Source organism: Epinephelus moara, chromosome 1 (assembly GCF_006386435.1).
Source record: "Epinephelus moara isolate mb chromosome 1, YSFRI_EMoa_1.0, whole genome shotgun sequence".
NCBI classification, from domain to species: Eukaryota; Metazoa; Chordata; class Actinopteri; order Perciformes; family Serranidae; genus Epinephelus; species Epinephelus moara.
This window is the reverse complement of record NC_065506.1, coordinates 28,943,887-28,969,730: the sequence shown is the minus strand read 5'-3', so window position 1 is coordinate 28,969,730 and position 25,844 is coordinate 28,943,887. Positions and strand designations below refer to the sequence as shown.

General features: G+C 41.0%; 1 protein-coding gene across 1 annotated transcript; it reads right to left on the bottom strand.

The window, feature by feature from the left end:
* Positions 1 to 3,371: 3,371 nt before the first annotated feature.
* Positions 3,372 to 25,330, bottom strand: alx4a (ALX homeobox 4a). The gene is made up of 4 exons (XM_050043204.1): positions 24,640 to 25,330; positions 11,116 to 11,435; positions 6,706 to 6,834; positions 3,372 to 6,149 (listed from the first exon to the last, which is right to left on the bottom strand). Exons 1-4 carry the CDS (start codon positions 24,989 to 24,991, stop codon positions 5,829 to 5,831), a joined length of 1,122 nt encoding a protein of 373 aa, XP_049899161.1. The 5' UTR covers positions 24,992 to 25,330; the 3' UTR covers positions 3,372 to 5,828.
* Positions 25,331 to 25,844: the final 514 nt, after the last annotated feature.

Below are 25,844 nucleotides of genomic sequence, written 5' to 3'. Positions count from 1 at the left end.
TTGTGACAGTTTTATTTGCTTTTTTTTTTTTTTTTTTTTTTTTACTATTAATTCCATAAGGTCAGTGAAATTGTTTTAAATTTTTTGACTGAGTTTATGTATCTACGTGTATATATATATATGACTTTGTAATACATGATAAGTAAAAAAAAACCCACGTATATGTCTCAGTACTCTTTTCTCCATCTTTGTGTGACTGAGGCGGGAAGAAGATGAAGTAAGACATTTTCCTTCCTTTTTTCACGTCTGTCTTTACTCCACTCTGTGACCGTCCAGACCCTCCGTGACTCGGACGATCCACTGTTCCCTCCAGCCCGTCACCTGTTGTTAATATACGCCGCCTAATCCACCCTGTTCAATGTCAGCAGTTCAAAAGGGCGCAGTCCGTATTTTTGTCAACTTCAATTAGTGTGATACTCTTGCGGGTTGTGCGATCTCATTTCAGCACTCGTGTCCCTTCAAAGGCACTGAATTGCGTGGGGATTTCAGAATGTGACTACAGGGATGACACAATATTTTGGCAGGGTGGTGCAATGCAATAAGACACTGCAAATTCATTGGATTTTTAACAACAGCAGACATCGTATTCGCAAGCTGTGGCCAACCGCTATCTTTATTGATGATGACTTGAAACGCTTTTCTTCAGACTGAGAGTGACTTGAATAATCTCTCGATACTAACAGGAGAATGGTTGAGTTTCTTCCATGCTTCTATGCTTTAACAGCTAGAGCAAACCACCATCACCATTACCTTTTACCCTCTATCATCTTTTGCTGTTTAAACCTTGTTACCAGGTCACATTGTCATGAAATCAGAAACTGTTGTCCAGGCCTGAAAATGGTTTGGAATCAAAAGAGTGTTTTGGAAAAGTTTTGTAGAAACGTTGTCTTGGCTTTTGTTTAAAATGTGTTCATAAAAATCCCAAAACATATCTAATCTTACGGGAAATATATTTCTTGTATTAGTGATTTAAAAATAATTTAGTTCTGCACTGTGTAACCATTAAAATGCCATTAGTATCTCTTGATACACATAGGCATACGCAGCTAGTTGGTGGCGGGAATGTCTAACGAGCAAGTGAAGTTAGCAAGCGTTAGCAGTTTATTTATCTGCAAATGCCTGGGAAGTGTGTGTTAAATTATGTTTGGCTTTCAAACGATAAATAAACTGCATGGCCAGACCCTACTGGCGCTGGATGTAGGCTCTGCACCAAAACATTTGACGTTGGCAACATGACAGAAAGCAGCTCTGGTCGGCCATACTAAAGGGAAAAAGCATTGAGACAACCAAAAGGCCACTCAACAGACTGCCAGCGTCAGCACGTATTTCATGCCTGTCGTAGCCAAGCCAGATAACCTTACCACTTTGTATCTGTTTGTGTAGACACGAAGGCATTTCACTCCATATTCCATGCTACGTTTTTGCTACAATGCCTCTCATACGGCATAACACACTCGAGTAAGAGCGTCATTATTGTGCCTATTATAAATTACTTCAAGTCACTGAAATGGGGTAAAACTATGGAAAAGTTAGGGATAGGTTTTGGAAACTAATTGGTAAATATGTGTAAAGCATGTACCACATTTCACAAAAATTAAATACTGATTCTGAATAGAAGTGCAATAACTTATTGTACTTTAATCACACACAAAACTTAACACAAGCATGAGTAAATTCATACACTCATTTCAAAAGACAGCTTAAAGCCACAAAACTTGGAGCAAAAAAACAAAAAAAAATCAGAAGAATTACATATCAAGAGGAAAAACAATGTTCAAACACAACTCTGGAAAAACCATTTTACCACCAAATGAAAAAAAGTGATAACACTCAAATACTCGATAAACTGTCTCACAAAATAAAACAACATCTAATTAATAACGCTTCCAAGAGTCTTATAACACTTCAATCCACTTTGCATGCACAAAAATGTACATGCACACAACAGCACACATATTTTATCATATATTTACTCTTATACTGATTGCCTGACTTCAGTAGTATTAGAAAATGAGAAAAGTGGATGATGACTTCATCGCACAGGGATGGAGTTATGCAGCATACAGGAGGGAGAGGCTTTTTATGTAACATTGCATTAACAGTCCGTATGTGATTGTAGGACAGGTAGATTGATAGTGTTTGTGGTTCGTAGTGTCAGAAGACCTCACTGGAGATGTGTCAGTCCATGAATAATGAAGCTTAAATACACAGAAGAGTGAAACCAGTATGTGTTGTGTAAACCTGAGCTACCGAATGCCAGTATGTCTGCGCACACTGTGCAGAGGAACGGTCTACGTTAAACCAACCAGAAAACAGAAGGCCCTGTCTGTCCTGACACACAATACCGCAGTCCACTGCCTCCACATGGCTCAGTGTTAATTAAAAAGCCTTCCTGGGTTGGCCGTGCGGCTGTGCCTCGGACCCTGCGAAACGGGGGGCTGCAGCTTTGAGCCAGTGGACGTTAGTGGAAGTGAGCAAAGGGAGAGGCATAGAGCAATGTGTGTATTGAGGAGGGGGGAGAATCTTTGAAAGCAGAGCCATGACAGCTGAGGGGGAAGCATGTGTGAGGCATGTTTGTTTTGCATTTACCCCCTGAGCGCAGCTGTGTGCACTGTCCTTTTCCCAGAACACCGGAACACAGCAGACGCCCTCGCGGCTCGCCCTCCGTCCAACCCCGCAGCTCGAGCACAGGGGGCCCCATGTCCACATTTGCAAGGAGACCCTCTCAGTTTAAGTCAGAGATATGTACTTTACAGTCAGGACTGTGCATATGCCTTGGATTTTGGGTCGGAGAGTAGAACTGGATGTAATTTTGGAGGACTCTGGGGTGATCTGCTCTGCTGACAGGTTACAGCCTGCACCCTGCTTCTCGTACCTGCCCAGAAGGACAGTGAATGTGGTTCAGTTTAGAGAATTAGCAATGGTTCTGCTCAGCCTGAAGGTGTACTACAAGGTATCAGGTTTGCTTGAAACCCTTTTTTCCACTTAGATCAGGCCATGCAAACAAAAGAAGAAAAAGCATAACCTCATTAGTGAACTTCATCTGCTATTGAGCTGGAGGGGGAGCTAACAGAGGACAAAAAAAAGTTTACTATTTGAATATTTGAATGATATGAGGGTATGGATATGATTTGGGCTCAGAGAGATGGGGCTCATCTCTGGCTGGCCCCCTCCTCTTTTCTTTCCACAGAGAAACAAACACATATTGTTCCAAGCCTATTGAAGTAAACAGCAAGTAAAGGCTGTAACCAGAGTGGATTCCTTACGATGCTTTATCCTGACACGTTAGTGGTTTTACCGAAACAGGTCCTGCTCAGATATCATGCCAAAAACCAATGAGGCTGGGCTCAAGCTTCACACTTGATCCCCCCGTACTCAAGCCTTGGGACGGTACAGAGTCAATAGGGATGGGCATTTTAAGTAATTTCTATATTCGAGTACTCGCGTCAAATTATTGAGTATTGGAGTACTGTGAAAGAAAAATAGAACATAGGGTTAGGGTTAGCCTACCTTTCTGCGCTGTATAGACTGTAGAGAATAGCTGTGATACGCAAGTTTAACGTTACATAGCTTGCGCTGCACATTGATTTTGTTTATTTTGTTGAAATACTTTCAGAGATTACTCTTATGCCTGGTCAACATTCTGCCTGTTATGTCAGCTCAAGTGATGTCTGACTAAAAATGTTGAACGTTATCTGCGGTTATCTACAATTTCTTCTGTTTGGATCCGTGCAGATATTCATTGATAGCAAATACTTCACTACATCCTGCCAAAAAAAAGTAAACCTTAAATAAAGAAGAGGTTCAATTTACGTTTATATTTATTATATATTTTCTTTTATAAGAATAGCGAGAAAAAAAATGCTTACGTTATACGTTGAACAAATACTTAGGTCCAAATCGAGTACTCATGCCGATTCCCAGTAGTCATTGTGTGTTCTTCTACTCTACGCAGTTTTATCTGTAACCGGGGCTGCATTAACATATTTGGGGTTAACATTAGCTGTCTGTTGCGTCCAATTTCCCCTTAAAGACAGGTTTGATTGAAGATGATTTGAAGTACAGTTATCTGATTAAATGCGAGCATGATATAAATTAAATAATTAAGATTTTAGACATAGATTTTGACACACAGCCCCTTTACAAGATAAGGCCAGAAGACTACATAATAATTCAGGATCCAGTCGTTATTGCACTATAGTGGTGCAAAATCACAAATTAGCAGTTAATCCAATCACCCAAAAGCAACTGGCATTTGGTGAATGTGGGAGTTTGGGGCCCTGTGTCAGTCGCTCATTGAGCATGGTTGATGATTAGCATGTCAGCTGTAGCAACGTTCCAATAGAAATCACCTTGACTCTCACTGCTGCCTTAAAATTGAATAACAGAGATATGTTAGATGTGTTTGTGATGGACAGAAGCATGTTTTGTTTGTCGTAAAATAGGACTTCTGAATATGGAGGATGAAGCGGATTTTTATTTTGAGTCATCCAATGTGCAACATCCAACTGAGATGTTGCTGAAACTTTACTGAAGACGATAGCGGTTGTACTCTGTGTTAATCTGGTTGATGCCTTCTTTTGAGCAGTTTGTCAGATATTATGACATGTTTAAGTCCAGAGAAGGCTGTTGAACACTGACATCCATTCAGTGTCTGAAAGTGTCAACACACTGTGTAATTTCCACCAGCCTCCTCTGTTTCAAAGGTGGCTGCTGCTGGTTTTCGCTGTTATTTCTGGCAGAATGACTGACTAGTAGGCACTTCTCCCTCTGAAACTCCTGAGACTGGAAATGCAAGGGGGCACAGTCATGTCCACTTGGAGTCTGTCCTCCTGAAAACAGAGCTGGCTCTGTTTTGGAGGCTGGCGCTCCCAGGCTCTTCAGCCCTGAGAGCAGCAGGCCTGCTGTGCCCCTCTCATACTCCCACACACCACTTCCTCCTCCATCCCTTCCTCTCTCTGGCCATCAGCAGGCTGAGTCAGTGCGGCAGGTGGATCTCTCACCCTGACCACACTAAAACAAACCACATTTCATCTCTTTGACTTTTAAATGCTAGAGATTAGAGCCACTTTTAACTTTTTTTAGGAACTGAAATGTTTGCATTGAATCCGAGAAGCTTCATAATGTGACAGATATGCTGGATATAAACAGTTTTCTGTAGCACTATCATAACAGTGTGACTGAAGGTGCACACATCTGCATGTGCTAACGCTGAAAAAGATTGCCTTAGAATAATATGTACATGGCATATAACAACTAAATTATAATTTCAGTTTTTTAAGGATGCTTGCTGAACTATTTTTCAAATGAAAACCAGTAACGAAACAACTGGAGGCAAAAATAACAAAAAAACAAAACAATAACAGTCAAAATTTAAATAATAAGGTAAGAATAAAACAGCACCTGAACAGAGAACTACAATGACACCGAAAGCACTGTACAAACAGAATCTCCTGTAATTTAGCAAATAAGTGCATGGATTTGTTTGAAATCATTTTCTTTCGCCTATCATCTGTACTACACTGCAACTCCTGTTATACAGTACAGCATCACCTCTCACCAGGCTTCCCACAAAGCTCCTCGCCCACTCTGAGGGGTTGAGAAACATGGCAGTGCCACGCCACTTATCTGGACAAATCTCTTGTTGTTCTCTCTTGGAGTAATCTTCACCCATCCGTGTATTTGCATAATTATTTTATTGCAACATTTATGAAGGTAGTCACTGTTGCCTCTAGAGTTTTTCATCATAGTGCCCCCTCACCCCATGCTGGGTTTGTATGGACATTTCAGGGGTCAACAAGGTCCCCTATCCAGCGGGTATCAACACATCATGTGGCCCAAGATATGGCTGCACTGTGCTCTTTGGCCTTCATGCGCAAAGCGGCGATACTGGAGGACTTGCGGTCAGGGTCCATGTTCAGATCATACGTGTTGATGCCTGTAGCCATGCCAGGAGGTCCTCCAAACAGGCTGCCCATGTGAGCCTGTCCCACGTGACCTCCGGGGCTTGGGACACCCAGAAAATCAGACATCCCGCTGGCAGAGTGGGGGTGAGGTGTCATACAGGGGGTCACAGTGTCGCAGGGCACAACGCAGCCCGGCACGGGAGATGCTGCGCTGCCGCCACCGATCCAAGAGGGGTTCTGAATCTGAAATATTGATGGGAAATCAACACTGTTAAAGAGTGACCCAACGGTGGCATCAAACCCAGCAAAGACTTTTTTAACACTTTGTTTTTTGTATGAATTAGACAAACAAGGGATAACGTGAGCTTCAGAGGTATTCATGGGCAGACTTTGTTACCTTTGAACAGAGCCCCAGTTTCAAGTCTTTATGCTAAGCTAAGCTAGCTTCTTACTTGCTCTAGGTTTAGAAAAATGTAATGTTGGAGTTAATGGTCTGAAACAGTGGTTCCCAACTGGTCCAGTCAGGGGGTCCATATTGTGTCTTAGTCTTTGGTTCAAGGTCCACAGTATATTCAGTGTCATACTTGCATTTGACAACGTTGTCGAGGTAGTTTACTGTCTCTGTTAAGTAGTGATGAAAGCTTGTACCAGAAATTCATTGTACTTCAAAAAAAGTGTGTTTTTTACAAACTTGACACATTAGTGAGTCACTTGTAACCCACTTTTGGACCGAGACCCACCTGTTGGGAACCACTGGTCTAACATACGTCAAACCTGTATTGAAGTATTCATTCTGTACCTGTGCGTAGTTCTCAGGACGCGTCAGAAGAGGCAGCTCGTAGGCTGTTGAGAAGTGTGTCCGGACCTGCTGCATCTGACCAAAACGTTCTCTTTTCCTCCATTTTGCCCTTCGATTTTGAAACCACACCTGCAGAGAGAAAATGTCTGAGTGTCATAAAACTTGTGAGTTTTTTTTTTTTCTGAGAGAACAAGGGATCTTTACTTTCATCTAGCAAAGTATCCAGTGTTGTTCTTTGGTCAAGTCAAAGTGAGGTTTAAGATTCAAAAACGGGAGGAGTGATGTGACTTGTACAGCTAAAATCTGAAGGAAATACTTTTCTATAGATACAAATCTAAGTTTCCCTTTAAGATGATCTGCAAGACGACTGAATGGCTACAAACCAGAAACAGTATCTGCAGTACATCAAACTTAAGTGTGCACTTAGAGTGCACAGGTGTGGACACAATTCAGAGGCAGTGGACATAATGTAGATGTAAGTCTGTGTAGGCAGAGCTGACTGAGCAAAGAAACTGAAACACTGTTTTAAAAAAAGAAAAGAAAATAGCGGTTGTACACAGTGTGCTGCAACCTTCACTCCTTTGAGGTCCTCAACACCAAACGTAAACACATCTCGTCCCTCTCACCTTTGCTTATTTGTTGTCTGTCAAGAGCGGGCCTTTTTCTCCTGACTAGTGTTTCCTATAATCATCTCTGACATTTAAATCTGACACTGTTGTTTATTGAGAGCGTTATTGTGTTTGAGTTACCTTCAGAGTGTGTGGACGTGATCTAAATACTCTCTGATGGGCTTTAAACCTGACATGCTTTCCTTCAGATGTCAGAATGCAAAGGTTTGTTATACAACTCTCCACTATCTGATTGTTTCTCCCTGACCGGACTGATTATTGCACAAATTTAGCAACACAAACTTTTCCTGTCTGATTCTTCCCTGATATGATTTCTCTTATTTCATGTATCCGCTCTTTGCTCATAAATCTAAGGAGGCAATATGGGAAATTGAAAAGTGAGATGGGATTATAACTGTGGTTTGTTTGCATTTTCCTTTTTAATTTCCTGAGGCTGAAAGCTCCTGGCTTTGAGATGCTGTCTCCTCCTAAATTAAAGAAGCACACAGACTGGAGGACGTAATCCTTCTCTCCTTGATTTCATACATCTTCCTCTGCACTGTCTTACCCCATACACCATCGCTGTGTTTCTCTAAATAAATATTGCGCCATGATTATTATACATTAAACTATATTTGTAAGTTATCTCTACAGTGTGACCGGCAGCTCTCATCTGCTCACTGCTTTGTGCCGAGTCTGTTGGCTATTATACAGGGAGAACATATTTTTGTGTTGCACTCTCTACGTCGTGACAGTAATTGGTAAAGACCATGACAGCTTAAGTAGCTGGTGGACTTTCAATGAGGCTTTATTTATGTTACAGCCCCAGAGAGAAAGAGCAGAGAAATGCCAAACTGGCCCCAGCAGGAGAGCTGTATGGGTCTGAAAACACTTTGAAGTGAGAGACCGGCTCAGAGGATTGATAACCCGCCTCTGCTGTCACTCATGTCAGCTTCCATACCAAAGTAGAAAAGAAATCCAAGGCTGAGCCTGGCTTCGGTTTTCCAACACCCCCCAAAGCACTAATAATATCATGGAAACACCTCTGACCGGTGTTGTTGTTCATTAAATGTAAGTTTGTTCTATTCTCCCCCAAATCCTCCTTCACAATTTCTTATTTCCCTTGTCAATTAAAAGTAAGTGCAGGAAAAGAGTGGAGAGATACAAACAGATAAATACGATGCAATTTAAATGTAATTGTCCTCGCTAATTGGTGATGTGTTAACTCTACGACTGTTGTCTTTTTGTGTTGGTTCATGGAAGTTTTTGATAGAACGTCAAGACCTGTTAACAGTCCAAATATGCATTTAATCTCAATCCTTTATGAATTAAGTTATTTAATAAATTACTTTCTTGATTATTTGATTAGTCTATCAAATGTCTGAACCATAGTTAGGGTGACATTGCCGAACTACTCATTTGGTCGTTACAGTAAAACCTCACCTCAGTGAATTGGCAACTTAGCAAGTTTTGATGGAAATAAGCCCACTACAATGGCTGCAGTGGAAATAGTACACATAAAAATGGCCGCCACTCTGACCACACTGCTATATTGATTTGAATGGGAATGTATGTTCCACTCTCATTTTATTTTTATGTTCAAACACACGATAGCAGTGTCCAAAAGCCTAAGTTATGCCTTCATGGAAATAACAGTTCAAAACTGAAAATGTTCTGTGTCGTATCATAAATAATAGCAGTATATCCTCACAATTAAGAGGCTGAAACCAGTTGCTATTTGGCTTTTTTGCTCATAACCTCACATAGATTATTACTTGATTATCAGAATAATTACTGATTTAAATCCTGTTCATTGATTGTTCAATAAACCGACTAATTCAATGCCTAAATCTGATGAAGGGATTTGGGAGCTGCTGTAGAATAGTAAAATACTAAAGCATATATTCAGCTGTTTTATAAAAATGGTCCTTATCTCCTTTACTCCTTTATCTGCAAGTTGGACCGACTCTGTCGTTGAAGGAACCATCATCTTCTTCCCAACTGGTCAAATCAGGTTTCATGTCCCGTTAACTATTTGGATCTATAAACCCATACGGACACCTGTGTTTGCCCGCTGAACTCCACCTCAGATGCCATCTCAGCTCTCTGAGCTGTCTAGGCCAACAGAATAGCAAATCTGAGAAATGTGATGTTGTTGAAACCCCGACCCTTGACCCCTGACCTTCCCATGTATCTGCGGTGCATATGACTCTGATCTGAACTTACTTTCTCCCTTTGAAACCCAGAGACTGAAAAAGCAAACAACTCCAGACCCTTTTCAACCGAAAGTCCCTTGTCTTTTTTGCGTGAGAACTGTCAGACAATGAGGTGTAATATATCAGCCTCGTCAGAATGATACTCACATACTTTAGCCATTTTTTAGTATTTAAACAAAAATGCTTGTTAAAGTAAACTTTCTTAGCAGCAGTTAAGTTTTCCTCTTAACATTTCTCTCACTCCAGACGCAGAATTCATGAGCTGTGAGTCCTTATGCGTGTGAATGACTTGAATAGAGTACAGAGCCCTGTTCTCTGACTGACTAGGCATCTCGTGTCTTTTATCTTTTTTAACTTGAGTGTTTAAGAGGGCCGCTGGGAGAGCCGAGGGCTGTAAAGCTGCATCCATCTGAAGCCGGCAGGTCTGTGATAGTATGAGCAGCAGAGCAGAGCAGAGCGGCATACCTTCAGAGCCTCGGGGTTGAGTTATAACCCCGCGGCTGCACAGACTTCCTGTGTTTCACTGCGAAAGCCTTTTCTGGTCACTGTTATAGCTTGTCGTGTAAAAGATTGCTTTTAATCGAGGTCTTATCTCTTATCTCAGTGGCACATAAGGAAAATGTGGCCAAAATATTGTATCTTTCTATTAGCTTTAGCAAAAACTGGAACAAATTATATGCCTAAAAGTTGCTCAAAATGCAGATATGACTTGAAATATCTATGCTAACTTGCTCAAAGCTCATGGGAAGGGTTTCACACCTACCCTGGCCACCACAGCAGGGACACATTCTTGTCTGGATGTTAATGAAAGAAAAACACAGAAAATCCAGGGGCTTTGGCAGTCCAAAGTGCACACATACACACACACAAAAACACACACACATGAACAGAAATGGTGGAGGTCTCTCCCTCTGTTCACCAGCGTTGGAATGCATCACAGCAGTCATGACCGGATTGTATGTAAATCAGGCCAGAAGGTCACTGGAAGGGTTTCAGTCAGAGAGGTGCTGTACGCCTCAGGCTCGGCTAATACCGGCAGAACTGAACTCACAAATTCAGGAAACCAAAACAGCTCAGGTACAAAGAGAAAGGGCCACTCGGGCCACTCAGACCCCGTCAACACACGGCAGAGTCAAACAAGTCTCCTCGTATGCTGATGAAAGTCTGCTCTCCTAAAACTGCACATATGAGGCCCAGGCAGTTCCAACCTCAGCCCCATGGGCCCCCTGGCCTCTGTTAGCTCCCACTCCCCCACTCTCTCTCCCCGCGACTCCCACATTACCAGATAAATCTCTCATGTTGTTCAGTGAGTGACGTTATCTCTGCAGAGCTGCAGATGTTGAAGGATCCATGAGGTTGTGTTGTTAAAACATCCTCTCTTCTGCTGTGATGAAGAGCTGTTTTTACTTTTACATGTTGTTCCATGAAGTCGTTGCCAAGGTTATACAACTACTGTCAATTGTAACTTTCTTTATTAACTTCAAGTTTATTGGTTTGTGTGTCCTTTTATAGATCTGTCAGCTTTTTTGCCCATTTGTCTGCATATGAGATTCCCCAAAACACTGTTGCTGAGTGTCCTGCTTTACCTGCACACGGGCTTCAGTCAGGTCAGTCCTCAGTGCAAGCTGCTCCCGGGCGTAAACGTCAGGATAGTGCGTCTTTTGGAAAACCTTCTCCAGCTCTTCCAGTTGGTAGCTTGTAAAGGTTGTGCGGTTGCGCCTCTTCTTGCCCTTGTTGCTCTCGCTGCCATCACCCTTGTCCAGAGGGCTCGACAAGTCTGTGCCCGGTGGCCGATCAGAGGCCGCCTTCACGCCCTGATCCTTCACAGACAGGTAGCTGGTGTCCATTCCAGGTGGGTCGGAGTCCGGTGCCAAGTCAGAGTCTGTCAGGCCTGAACTGTCTTTACCTGCAGAGACAGGAAGGAGATGAAAACTGTCAAGAGAGGTTCATGTTTTTATAATTCCATCAGGATGACAAACTGATCTTTGTATATGCGTTGACCTCTAACTGAAGATAAATCTGAAGATAAAGATTTAGATGTAACGCAGTATGTTCTACTGCTGTTCTTCATGATTTAGGCTGCAGTGTAGAGTCAGCTGATTTAAGCTGTGCATGTGGATTCTTCAGATAAAGAGACAATGAAGAACAAGGGGCAAACTGTTTATATTGGAACTTGAACTTTTGCTTTTTGGCAAAGCTGGAACCAAGTCATTGTTTTGCAAGTCAGAAGAAAGTCTGATTCATAAAATGTGAATGCATTCATGTTTGCTACTGGAATATAAACGCTGAAAGAGGATTTACATCATTGTCTTCATCACCTATGTAGAATGATTTGTAGATATATTTTCCTAATCCCAACCTGGGACAAATATTTATAACTGTGTTGGTACCCTTAGAAAGAAAACAGATGAAAACGAGCCTCTAGTCTGCTCAGCTCTAATATTGCCTCTGGCAGTTTACTCAAAACTCGTGATTTATTTGTAGGATCAGCATAATAATTCATGGGGTCTGATGGGGTGGAACAAAGGAATTTCTCGCTCTTTGTGAGGAAATACTGTGACAGTTGTGAAATCTGTTGGCGCACAGTGCCGAGTCTGTGTGTGTGTGTGTGTGTGTGTGTGTGTGTGTGTGTGTGCGTGTGTGTCGATTTGTTTGTCTATATCTGCCTGTGTAATGGATGGCCTGGATCACTGGCTGCTTACGGGATCCAGTTGTAGTTCGTAGATCATTCTGTGATGTGCTGGGGAACAGACACCCTGGCTCATAATTTGAGACTGACAGAAAGTTGCAGCTTTTTTTTACTGCACACCCTCCCCAACCACCCGCACCCTCTGTTCCAAGGCACACACACATGAAACACACAAACACATCCCACTTTCTTTCTTTCACTCAGCCCTGCGTTTAGCATGTGGCTACAAAGTCACCTGGCAGCAAGACTGTCGCAATTAATTTGCCAGGGAGTCATTTCTAGCCACACAGAAAAGAGAAAGCCCCATCTCTGCACTCTCTCTCTTTGCCTCTCTGTCACACTTGCTTTCTTCACGACTGCAGCTTAACTATAAAACCTCAGGCAGCTCTCTGATCATAAATTTCCACAGCCGTGTCTCTGCCAGTGTTTTTGTCTAAGCTGGCAGCTCCTTTTGCTCTGCTGCTGCCCTTCGCTGAGCTATCCAGTTTATACACACATCTCTGGATCAATACACATCCACATCGAGGAGGATGTAATCACTGAAAGAGTTTGGTTTCAGGCGTCTTAATGAGCCCCCCCGTCTCTCTCTGGCTCAGTCTAGTGGTGGCTCGCAGAGCTGCACCTTCCTGCTCCTTCAATACCATCTGAGGTGAAGTTATTTTCAGGATCGAGGACGTCTCTGCTCATCTGCCCATCCAACCATTTGTCAGGTTAGAACCAGGAGGTGTGTGTGTGCATCCATGTGAGATCAGTGTGCAATTCTCAGCACTCAGTCAGCACTGAAGGTCTCACACAAACACACACACACGCACCCAGTGACCCGCAACTCACAGCCATGTTGGGTAATGTGCTGCAAGGTGAGGTGAATGGATATCTTGTCATAGACTCTCACAGACACATGCACAAAGTTATGAAGTGATATTTTAAGTTCATCTTTTTTGTCAACATTACAAGTCTTAATAGTAAAAGTAATGAATTTTTAAAAAAAAATGTAGACACGGGTGTGTTTAAAAATGTCAAAACGTTTTCCATTAGATAAGAATTAAAAGCACAAATACATTCTTCTGTTATTTCGGGGAACCTTTTATTCCATTTAGTGTCATTACATGGGCGGATTATGCAACGTTGGGCCCCTGGGCACAGATATGAAAAAGGCCCCGCAAGCGTCTTCTATTATACATAGCTGTGAGACATAAAGACAGGTTTTGCGTTTTCTTTTTATTGGTGTTTGGCTTCTCTATGTAGTCTTTATGCATCCTTTTGTGGTTTTGTATATCTTTGAGATCATTTCGTGTCACAATTCTGTGAATTTATTTGGTCATTTTGTGTCCCTTTGTTGTCTTTGTGTGTCTCTTTAAGGTGATTTTGTGTCTCTTCCTGTTTTGTACGTCTTAATTTGAGTGACATTTTGCAGGTGTAGGCCTAGGCCCCCCTGACAATTTGGACCCCTGTCACTCACCCATTTAATAATCCATCCATGATTATGTCACCTTTGACCCTCTTTCTTTTTCAAGTGCGCATGCAGAGACCCAGTGTCATATGAAGTTTATTTAATGTTTGTAGTTTAATGTAAACATTTTTAAAAGCAATACTATGTTTAACATTCACTGAAATGTATTTATTTTTTTACATAAAATACAAAAATTGATTCAGATACAGTCCCCTCTGAAACTATTGGAAGGCAAGGCCATTTCCTTTGTTTTTTGTTGTACACTCAAGACATTTGGGTTTCATATCAAAAGATGAATATGGGATAAGAGATTAGAAATTCAGCTTTTGTTTTCTGGCATTTACATCTAGATGTGTTAAACAACTCAGGACAAAGTACCTTTTGTTTGAACCCACACACTTTTCAAGTGAGCAAAAGTATTGGAACGTGTGACTGACAAGCGTTTCTCGTTGTCCAGGTGTTGCCTTTTAGATTGTTTAAACATTATATGGCTCTAAATGTCCACTCTTGGTTTTGGCTTTAGTGTTCACTAGAGACTTGTTGATATTGAACTGTTACTGTATTGTTAAGGACACGTACATTTTATGCTATGGATTTATTGAGGACTGAGAATTGTAAAATTTCTTGGCTGAGGTGGGGTTCGCTTGGATGTTTTTGATATGCTTTGATATGCCAATACAATACCTGACTTTAAGCACTATCACCAAAATAATACTTTTACATACCTACAATACCTGATAAACATCTCATTTTTAATAACGCCTTGTTTCTTTTTAACAAAAGAAGCCAAGGCAAAGCTGTACATGAGTGCAAACTTTATAAAGCAATCCATGCCAGCTTTCAACACTTGTCAGTTTTTGATAGTCAGTGCTAGAAACACATTTCGGTCTGTTTGATGCCCAGGTCTAGTGATGGCAGACAGCCTACGGTTTTATTAACTCCTACTGAAGAGCTGTGCATGCAGAAGCCTTTTGCCAAATAAAGTTGCTGTACTCATTTTCAGCCTTGCACAAAGAGAGTAAGATCTGTCCTGCTATACTGTTTAGATTCTGTAGCACCAGATGCACTTCATCCCTGCAAGATTCACTGAGCAGTGCGCTCTGGTTCCTGAGATGTTTGCCCCACAGTGCTGGAAACAGACTCGGCCTGTGGAGCCATGTTTTGGTGGCAGGGGGTCTAACGCCTGCAACATTGCCTCGCTGTCCATGACTAACACATCCTGTTAGGCTTGAAGGGAGCAAATGTGTTTTATCCCAGCATAAATACTCTCCAGTTATTTCATCATATTTCCCTGGCTGGCACCCACAGTCCCCACAAGGCAAGAGCTGTCAGGCTGTTTGAAATCATGAGGCCTCTCGCTGATCAAAGGCCATTGTTTATATCGCATGTCACTGATGTTTTTTTGGCAGGAGCGGGATATTGTGACAATCTCCTGCTTGTTATCCATACGATCTGCTGTAGCTGTGAGGCTCTCCAACACTGCCCAAGGTGAACAGCAGTGGGCCCTCCTGCAGGGAACACCATATGTACGAAGACCATAGGAGAGTCTTACTGCAAACAATGCCTGTCAGGATTTAATCTCTGTGGAGGGAGGCAGGAAGGAGCGACTATGAAAAACATACGCCGCATCAAAATCTCAGTGTTCACCAGTACAATTGGCTTTTTCTTTTATCACCTGCACTTTTGCATGAACTGTCTCCAACACGTCCCAACAATAATCCAGGAAACTCACCAACCAAAATTCTTTTTCTTTTCGGAACAATATGCCATGCAAAATGTTTGGAGTTGCAACCACAGAATGTTCTATTTTCACTGCAGCGGATCCAGCAGGCCGCATCTGGTCCAATTACTGTGTTACAGTGGGGAGAGTCTGCAGCTCTGCATGGTGGACGCAGAGAAAGTTCTGCAGAAATCAGATACACAGAAAAGTACTTCAGAGCAAGCCGAGCCGTAATTTGCAGTTTAGCTCATGTGAATATTTCCACCTGACTACAGAACAACACAGGAGTCTGTATACAAGTCTAAATTTTCACATGCAACACACACACGCCACACTGTTTAGTTTTATGACGCATTATGTCACTGTTGGCATCGGTATCAAAATCAAACCGAGGATTGATTTACAGCAGTCCACCATGCCTCGTTTTTACTATTATGAGGCACTTCACGTTTGTTCTCGTGCGTCACACATTCAGCACGGACAGCCATTAATTCACAGTTGAAAATGAGGGGGCAACATCAAAGTGTAATTTAACTGGCTGTAAAGCGACAGGGCACCTTCACTGCCTCTTTATTGACTGGGATGACTGGGGTCAGCTCACGGTGTTAAGAGGAAACGCTATAAATTACACACCACACGGCGACTGGGAGAGATTAACAACATGTTGCTCAAACTGGAAAAGAAATATCCGAAATAGAGGGAAACATAAACAGTGGGGAGAAGAGAGATGAAGACATGGGGAAAGGAGAAAGAGTTTTTCTAACTATATGCAGCGAACAGAGGAGAGAGGAAATGTGTGAGCAAAGTATTTATTTGTACGTGTTTCTGGGGTTTGTTTAACTGACTTAAAACATGGATTTTGATTTAACGTGAAGATTTGAACAGTGGATAACTCATAAGTCTTGCTTGGCTGCAGAGACAGAGGCTGGCTGAGATGCTGAGGCCTGATGCTGTGTGGGCTGGACAATCAAGCCAAGGAGAGAATATGATACATACAATAAATGAAGTTATTTATGACTACATAAAGAGGCTTTTTGCAAATTACAAGCCAACTGCAGATAAGCGGTGGAATTTAACGACTACTACATTTGCTCAAGTACTGTATTTAAGGTGCTTTTACTCATCCTTCATTGGTGTAATTGTATGTTACTCTGTACTTACAATCCACAACATTTCAGGTTGAAATATGGTACTTTTTTACTGAACTACATTATCTGTAGTTACTAGTTTTAGATTGAAAATTTGGATTTGAATCACTGTTATAGATCAAACCACCCAACACTAGCCTATGTGGAGCAGTTTAATCTAACTTTACCCACCACAACATTAAAGTCCTGCTTTCACATTAAAGGTACAGTTAGTTACTTTTATGAGAATGGCTTTTATTTGCCAAAACTGTCTCTATATTGTGAAAGAAGTACATGAGACAGAAAAAATAATGTCTCACCTCCTCATTCTACTGCCTTTAATGGCATTTGCTCAATTCCAAATGTGGCGCAACACAAACAACCAATCAGAGCAGCTGTCAAGTCAGCTGTCAAACTAGGCAGCGCTGATCAAATACAAATCAAAATTATGTTACTGCATTGCCTATGTCTCACCTTGTGTTTTTATTGACATAGTTTTGTATACTGTTTAGCTGTAAAATGTGAAAGTTTGTGACCTAGTCGCCATGTTGCATACTTTCAACCAACCATCATCCGCAACAGCAAAAATCTCTCTGTTTACAGCTAAACAGTACACTAAAATCTGTTTCTGAAAACATTTGAGGTGAGAAATAGGCAACGCGGTTACAGGATCTTGATTTATATTCGAGCAGAGCTGCCTAGTTAAACAGTTTGACTGAGGTTCACAAGCAAGGATTGATGTGATTGACGGCTGCTTTATAGACTCATGAACTCTGATTGGCTGTTTTTGTTCATGTATGTGCGGTAATGCCATTGGAAGCCCGACAAGACAATAGAGTAAGCAGAGGAAAATGATTTTTTACACAGATTATATGTCTCATTTGGTGCTGTGTGAATATAGTGACAGTTTCACCAAATATGAAAAAGTTTGTTTGTTTGTTTTTTAATAAAAGTTACCAACTACAACTTTAATGCTTCCTTGGAAATAGTCCAACAGAATAATGTGTCTATTTTGCTGCATAAATAATGCTTTTACTTTTGATACTTTAATTACACTTGCTGATAAAACTTCTACTTGTAAAGGAGTATTTTTATAATGTAGCTACTTTTACATAAACCTGAGCTGACTGATTTTTTGGCCACTCCGGTGCAGTGGAAACAAGTTGGAAACACACACTGACTGTCTCAGTTTTGGTTGATATGGTGAAGTTGTAAGCCCGCAGTTTCTCTTTTACACATTTAGAAGTTATGAGGCAACATTATCATTTATGTGGAGTTGTGTTTCTGGTCATTAAATGAAGTTCAGTCCAATATTAACTCTCTGTTAGCACTGTTTTTGGTCTCTACCAACTCCTGAGGGAAATATCTGGCTCTTATGGTGCTAAATGTTCTACCAGCTAGTTGCTAACTGTGTCTGTCTGTTGTTTGCTGCTGAAGCAACACTATGTGAGCAGTTAGGGTGAACCAAAACAGTAAAGCTGTGAGCAGCACAGATAAACGACGAGCTGAAACTCACTATAAAGCCGATTGGAACTGCACATTCAGGTGATAATTCTCTGTAGGTTCATCACTACCAGCGACTTCTTTCACATTGTCACATTGTCATTTGATACAGTGTTATTATAAAAACAGCTACCATAGATGCTTTGAGTAACGGATCTTAAAATTTCTTCCACTGCTGAAGATGCGGTCAAAGTCTCTCTGACCCTCTGTTCTTGAAATCCAACCTTGTCTGCTTTGGAGATACAAATAACATGACTATGAATAGCTTGGCACTATACTTGCTTGGTGTGGTGTCAGGTGCATTTATCAAAACATTTTGGGACAATACACACACACACACACACACACACATCGGCCTTGACTTGGCCTTGGCTTTTATTTGGAAACAGTTGATGTGACTCACAGACAGATCCTCAAACATCAGCACGTTACTTTTTCTGCTTTTTTTCCTAAAAGAAAGTTTTCTTTTGTGACCGTGTGATAGGTAGCCGTTCACTTTGAAATCCAACTCTGCTGACTGAGCAGAGCGATGATCCATCGCAGCAGGTTGTGCAAAATTCACAGACTGTGAAAAAAAAAAAATCCATAAAGCCTAAGACTGATAAATCACCCCGCACGCACTCTTTGTCTCTCTCGCCCTCTCCCCCTCTGCGTCTCCTTCCCCTCCTACCTGCTCCCCTTTCCAAATGTTTTGCTCAAACTTTGGAGCAAAACAAAATTTCCTTCATCTTATGTTTTTGTTGTCTGATCGAAGGAGAACATTCCATCCGAGTGGGGAAAAACTCTCCGGAGTACATTTTTGTGTGCACGCACATAAAATGAAAAATACTTTGCTGGGAAACTCACTTAACAACATGCACAATCACTTTTTCCTATACCAAGGACCCAACTGCCAAAACAACCAAGAGACATCAATTCTAACAACAAGGACAACAAGTCCTGCAACAATACTGAAGGGTTTGGAGTCACAACTCACCGTCTGTAGGTTCATATGTATGGATAAGAAATTACAATCATCTAACGGCAGCAATGCAACCGCTCAGTCACCAATGATCATTTGTTTAAGGCCTAACTGTCCACCAAACCTAACCCATTTGAGGACAGTACATTTGTAAAGTTTTAAGACACTTAAACAGCTACAGGCAAAACACAGCATTAAAGTATATTTTTAGGGCCTCCAGTGCAATTAAAAGGCATATTAAAAACATCAAGTCCTGTCAATATCACATCATGATACTGAATAAAATGACAAAAAGTAAAAAAGCAACATAGCTGCTGGCGAAGAAAACCCTTAAATCTGTTTGACTGCATTTGTATCTGTATTTGATATACAGGTTTAAATCCTACTTTAAAGGTCAAGCAAGCTAGTATTCAACTTTTCAGCAGCAATGAGAGTTCCAAATACCATTTACCTTCAATATTAAAACCTTATATGTCTCCTGAATTCCAGAAATTAAGCAGTATCTTTATGCTAGCTTTTGATACAGCCTTGGTGAAGCTACACGACTGTACACAAGGACCTTGAAAAACCGTAAACCTCAAAAAAGTCAAGGACTATATACAAATTTCTGAGTCAAGTGAGTGTAGAAAATAAAGTCACCTCTCTATAGCGACACAACTGAACCTCGATCTGCACTGCTCCACGGTTGGTTCAGTGTCAGCGTTCAGTTTACATGAAGCGGTGACAAAGAGACCAAAGGAAGTCCTGGACTGCAGGAGCCTTTTTGCCCTGCTGCTCTCACTTGGCCATGCAAACTGAGCCTAATGTAAATTGCCCTGCCAAACTTTAAGCTAAATGGTAAAATGATCCTGAGTCCTTGTCACCTCCACTCATGTCATTGACTCGCTGAAGTGTGCCTCAGTTGTCTGGGCTGCGTGGCTGGTTCCCATTACTCCCTGCTCGAACCAATCTGCGCAGACGGCCATTACGAGAGGCTGAAATGGTTTGAGCCGGGTTAAACGTGGTGAGGGGACGAAAAAAGGCAGGAGATCCAAGTGACAAAATCTCACAAGTCAGTGCAATCGAACGTTAATGTTGGTCTTATACTAACTGCTTCTGCTGATGGTGTATTTACACATACAGGGCAGCAGAACTGGATCGCATTCTCACTTTGCCCCAAAAATTAATTATGGTTTAAACCAGATAAACTGCAGCTTTGTGTGTCTTCAGATCACACCAGCAGTGGGTTATTGGTGCAAAGATGTCATTACCCTGCAAAACCAGTGGCTGTAAAAAAAGAAAAAGTGATAAAAGCTAAAATCCCACTATAATTAGGCTTCAATTCAACACCCATCCAACAACAAAGTCACATCCTTTTGTCTTATTGCTGCAGTTAAATGTTTACTGTGTAAAACTGGACTCCAAATGTTGCAACGTGCTCGACGTTGACACCAGAGAGTTTCAAACGGGGGGTTTCGAATGGATTCTCTCTGCTTGTGTGCATGTGTGCATGTGTGCAGGGAAACTCGCCCTGCTCTCCAAACAGATGAGGGCAGGAAAGCCGAGCTAAAGGTCAGCGAACTCAGACACTGAGGGAAGACACGGACACATCAAAAGAAGGAAGTGTGGTGTCTCTGGAGGATCACAAAGACGTGTAGGTGGCTGCTGAAAGACTGTGAAGTGACTGAATCATCTTCAGGGGCCACAGTTTTTCAATCAGGAGCTCCAGTTTGACCTTTTTTATATTGATCCAGTAAAAGATTCATTCTTTTAGTGACCAGCATGACTTTAACCTAACTTGTGCATTTATTTTACTTGAATATTTCTATTTTATGTGACTTAAATCCACATTTTAGAGAGAAATATCTTGTTTTTTACTTCTCTGTATTTATTTAACAGCTGTGACTTTGCAAACTAAGATATTACATACAAAATATGAGCTTAATAAATATGTTTTGGTGCTATAAATTAGGCTACATTAACTTAAAAATGCTGCAAAAGCCAATAAAATTAGGGGTCAGGGAAAAAAATAAATACAGATTTGTTTGGCAATATCGTGTCAATACACAGACTCAAGAGCTGTTTTTTTTAATTACATGAATTATTAATATTGCAAAGGAATTTTTAATTTTTTGTGCAGGAACAGACTGAAAACTTTATTTTATTAAAAAAAACAAAGTTTTTCTTTTAGGACATAATTTACAGCTGAAAAAAGTGTAACAAATGTCAGTATTTCACAATATTTATCATATTGTAAAACCATTCAAATCAAAATAATATTGTACAGTGGGGCCTGTGGTGATTCCCACCCCTAAATAATGTTTGTACTTATGCTCGGCATCATGATTACTTTGACCTTTGATACTTAAAGTACATTTTTGCTGATAATACCTCTGAGTATTTACTGAAGTAACATGTTAAATGCAGACCTTTTACTTGTAATAATGTAGTTTTATATTGTTGTATTGCCACATTTACTAAAGAGTCCGAACACATTTTCCACCTCTGTTATTTTTTCATTTTGTCATTTTTATATCTGCTTATTTTCTGCAGCTTACAAACACCCACATTTCCCTCTCTGTCATCTCTCAGCTCCACGCTCCAGCAGCTGCCTCGTTGATTTCATGTAACAACATGATTGGCAATGTGTTGAGTAGAAACAATAAAACAGTGTTGTGCAGTGACTCTAATGTATGTAAATGTTTATTAAAAAGACATGCTGTTTTTTTTCCAGCGGCCAGAGATGTCACAGTTATACAGCTCCAGACAGGCCTGAGACCAGTCATCACATCACCTTAGACTGAACCGATCAAGCCACAAATTATAACAACAGAGCCATTCTCTGACAGCTTCAAACTGCACTGACGTTGTGTAAAATACAGGTTGGATGAGAGAAGTGACTCGGGGAGTAAAATACACCAGCATTTTTCCAATAAACACATCAGGAATCATTTATCATTTTTCTCCCTGTGCTTGTAAGCTCGGCATATTTTACTGCTGCCTTCAATTCAAGTCAGTAAAATAGATGGGTTAACTAGAATCTTTGGTGGAAATCACCAGGAAAACTGCAGCCAGTGGCAAATAATTTCGATGTAGCTATTTTAAAAGACAACATCTTTGAATAATTAATGCGGATTTATTTTTTATTCATATATCTTAAAAATTATGTCGGAAATGAAACGATAAAAACATTAAACTCTCCTGTAACAGCTCTGAAGAGTCAAAAGACATTTGTCTCTGGGGGGCACGTTACTGTGAGCAGGGAAATAAAGGTAAACAGAGCAGTTTGACATCTGAGTCGCATTAATGGCTCAGCTCTTCTTGTCTATAAGCGCCGGGATGTTTTTTCCTGCCTCCTTCACTGTGAATCCGGTCATTAGGCCCACATTAAAGTCTCCATGCCTGAGCTCTGACACAGGTTTCACCCCAAAAATCTGACCTTAGTGGTGAAATAATAAGAAAAAAAATGCAAAGAAAAAATTAAAATTAAATGTTCTGTAATTTAAATACATCGTTGTGCGCATTTGCTGCACTCAACTCTCCAAGTTGTGCGTAAAATAATAACTTTTAAAAGAGTCTTTATTTAAAAAAGAATTCGTTGCTTTCTGTCTTTCTACGTGGTTTGGACTTAAATTGCAGTTTACTCTCAGCCTAATAACTGCGGCTTATTTACAACACAATATAACAGCTTTATGTCATCTCGATTTACCGGATCTATGTCAGGGTTAATAGGTAGTAAAAACTTAACAGGCATTATAAAAATAGGGGCCAAAAGATTGATCTCAGTTCTTGACATTTTGGAGCTGTAAAAGTTTTTTTTGTTTTTTTTTTCAGCAGGCCGATTTCCAGAAACTGTCAAAACATCCTTAAACTACTTCCACTAAACATCTCAGTGTAATACTGATGGACAAGCAGCCCGAGTGAATCAAAGAAAAAATGAGTGATGGCTTCATGCGTAAAAGTTACTTTTTATTATCTGTTTTTTAATTATATTATTATTATTTATTTATTTTTTAATTGTACTTTATTTTATTTTTTAAAGTTACAAAATTGGGATTTTTTAGTGATTTTTCTCAGTGTTTTATTTTGACGATATTTTGACCATAATTACTTGATCCATCCGTTTACAACAAAGCTCCTCAGTGGATCCTTTTCAGATGTGTCCTGCACACATTTAATAGATTTTATATGCAAATAGAGGAGAGCCCTCAGGCTTTGTGACTTTATTCAAGACCATAATGTTTCTTTTGTTATAACCTTTAAACTACAACACGTTCAGAGTGAGTGTTTTCAGCTCAGCGTAAAAATGGCTGAAGACGCATAAACGCGTTTTGCAGGATTTAATAAAAAGATGTTGGATCTTTGACCTCCGAGATAAACCGTATGCATAAAGTGGCATGTTCCTCCTTAACGTTTATAATCAGAGTCAGTCTAACAATCCTGTTTTGTTTGTTTGTTTGTTTGTCTGTCTGTTTGTTTGTCTGTTAATTTCTGTGGCTTTGTTCTTTTCAAGTTGTGTGACAAAGCTGAAAAATTAAATTTGCGCTGAAATGTACTGTAATGATACCAAATAGTAGTCATCTTCAGTGTGTGTGTGTGTGTGTGTGTGTGTGTGTGTGTGTGTAAAAGCAGTTGAATTATCATTAATTTACCAAAAGCTTTAAAAGCCTCTTTTAGGGTGACACATCTTGATGCTGCAGTTTCCATCATGTGTGTTTCCGGTTTGAGGAGAAAAAAAACTTTCCTGGTGGGTTAAAAACACGAATTAATGCCTCTTCAAAGTGGCCGCCTGCCTGACAAGGGTCAAAGTTTTATTTACACCCTCATCATTCACCCATTACAGTAGCGTCCCCACGCAATTAAATCTAATTGGAGCCAATCAGGCGGAGCAATGAAATGCAAATATTATCAGTTTGGAGCCTCGCTATGTTTGTGCCATCTGAAAACCTGTTAATTCAATTGTCCGACTCAGCTCCAATATTAAGGATTGTAATGCAGATTATCGCATTAAATGCACCCTAATTTAATTTTGATGGCCAAAGGGACAATTTGATAGTCGGGTAGATTATGGCTCTTCTTAACTGCGTTACGCACAGAACCTCTGGGCCGAGCTGAGGCGTCCTGTGTGCTGCTGGAGAGGAGAGTTTTTTACGCATGAAGGAAGTCTCCCATATTTAGGGAGACATGAGGAAGAAACAAAACAAGGGATTTTTAAAAGCACCAACATGCTGAAATAGTTTTGCAGTGTGGTTTTAAAAGTGAGACAGTAAGGAGACAGTTCAGGACCAAAAATGGCGTATTTGAGAACCATGATGGCCACTTTTACGCACATGTGCCATCAATACGATCGGAACCACTCAGTCAGGCTGTATCTGCGGATCCTGTGCAATCAAATGGAGCAATGATGAGTGATGACGTTGATGATGACGTTAAAATGATCAGCACAGGTATAGGTGATTATCAGACACAGAACTACCCGGATAAAACATCCTGACTCTGGATAACTGGAGTGTTTTTGTTGCCTGTCTCCTGTAACACATTCTGCCGACACTTTCCTCACAGTCTCTCTTTTTTATGACGAAAACAGCTTCACAAATTCAACTCTGGACTCGCGGGAAGCCTCACCTTGCCAAGTGGGCACCTCTAACTCAGTCATGATAAAGTATTTTCTCTCCACTCACCATAGCAGGGGATGAGCGCTCCGTTGTGTCCACTCTCCTGGTGCAGTTTGCTCTCCTCGGGGGGTGTTTTGCAAGAAGACCTCTGCATGAAGAGGTGGTATTTGCTGAAAGTGCCTTGCCCAGCTGCGGCGGCATCCAATGACTGGCACTCCTGCTGGAAGGGGCTCCGGGACTTTTCTCCGTAAGCCTGACCTTTGTTGGGCAGGAAGGCAGTGGGGCTGTATTTAGTGTCAGAGGCTGGGAATGTCCTAAAGTGGTCCGTCTGGTGATCCCTACCTTGCGCTGCAGAGGGGCTATAATATGAATCCATGGATGTCATATCGCTGTATGAAACGCAGGTCTCGGCGTTCATGCCTAAAAAACAGTGAAGGGGAGAAAAAGACCAAACTTTTCTCTCTCTCACTCCCTCACTCACTCACTCACTCTCTCTCTCTCTCTTTTGGAAAGGGAAGCGCAGACACCCCCTCCTCTTCCTCCTCTCCCTCCTCTACTCTCTACCTCATACAGATGAACCTACACACACACACACATGCATGCAGAGACTGCAGCGCACACCAGACCGCAGCTGGGTTTGGTTATAAAACGATTCAGATCTTTTCCAGGAACCACTGTCGTTGACCAAACACTCCAAACTCCCCCTCAGGTTTGAGCAGAGTTACACAAACCCGTCTTTCCTCAGAGGATGGGACCCAGATCTGCTGGCTTCGAGACCTCTTCCCAAGTGATTATGCTGATGACATGAGCCAGTTAGGTCACTTATTAGCTGCAAAAAAAAAAAAAATTTGCAAAATAGGGGCGGGGGGGGGGGGCTTAACACATGACATTAATGTAATTTGGATATGAATATAGCCCATGAGTGATGGCACTGGGGCGGAGAGGGCACAATTTCACGCTTCATTCGCAATGGTTCATCAAGGGCAAATCATCCATACTCGGCCGATTGTGTTCCTTCAGCCAGCTCTGTGGCTTCTGAATAAAACTGGGCTTTGGTTTATAAGAGCCTTTTAATGTCGGAGTCACCACTTGAACGAATTTTAGAGTCACTTACATCCGAATTATTTATTTCAGTAATAAATACATGTTTGATCTGCGATGAAAAAAAATCCCAAACTTGAAGAAAATATTACTTTGTTTTAAATTTCTCGTGATTTTAGTGCAAAATTATTATTAAGAATAATAAACCTAAACAAAAAAGGACTCGAAAT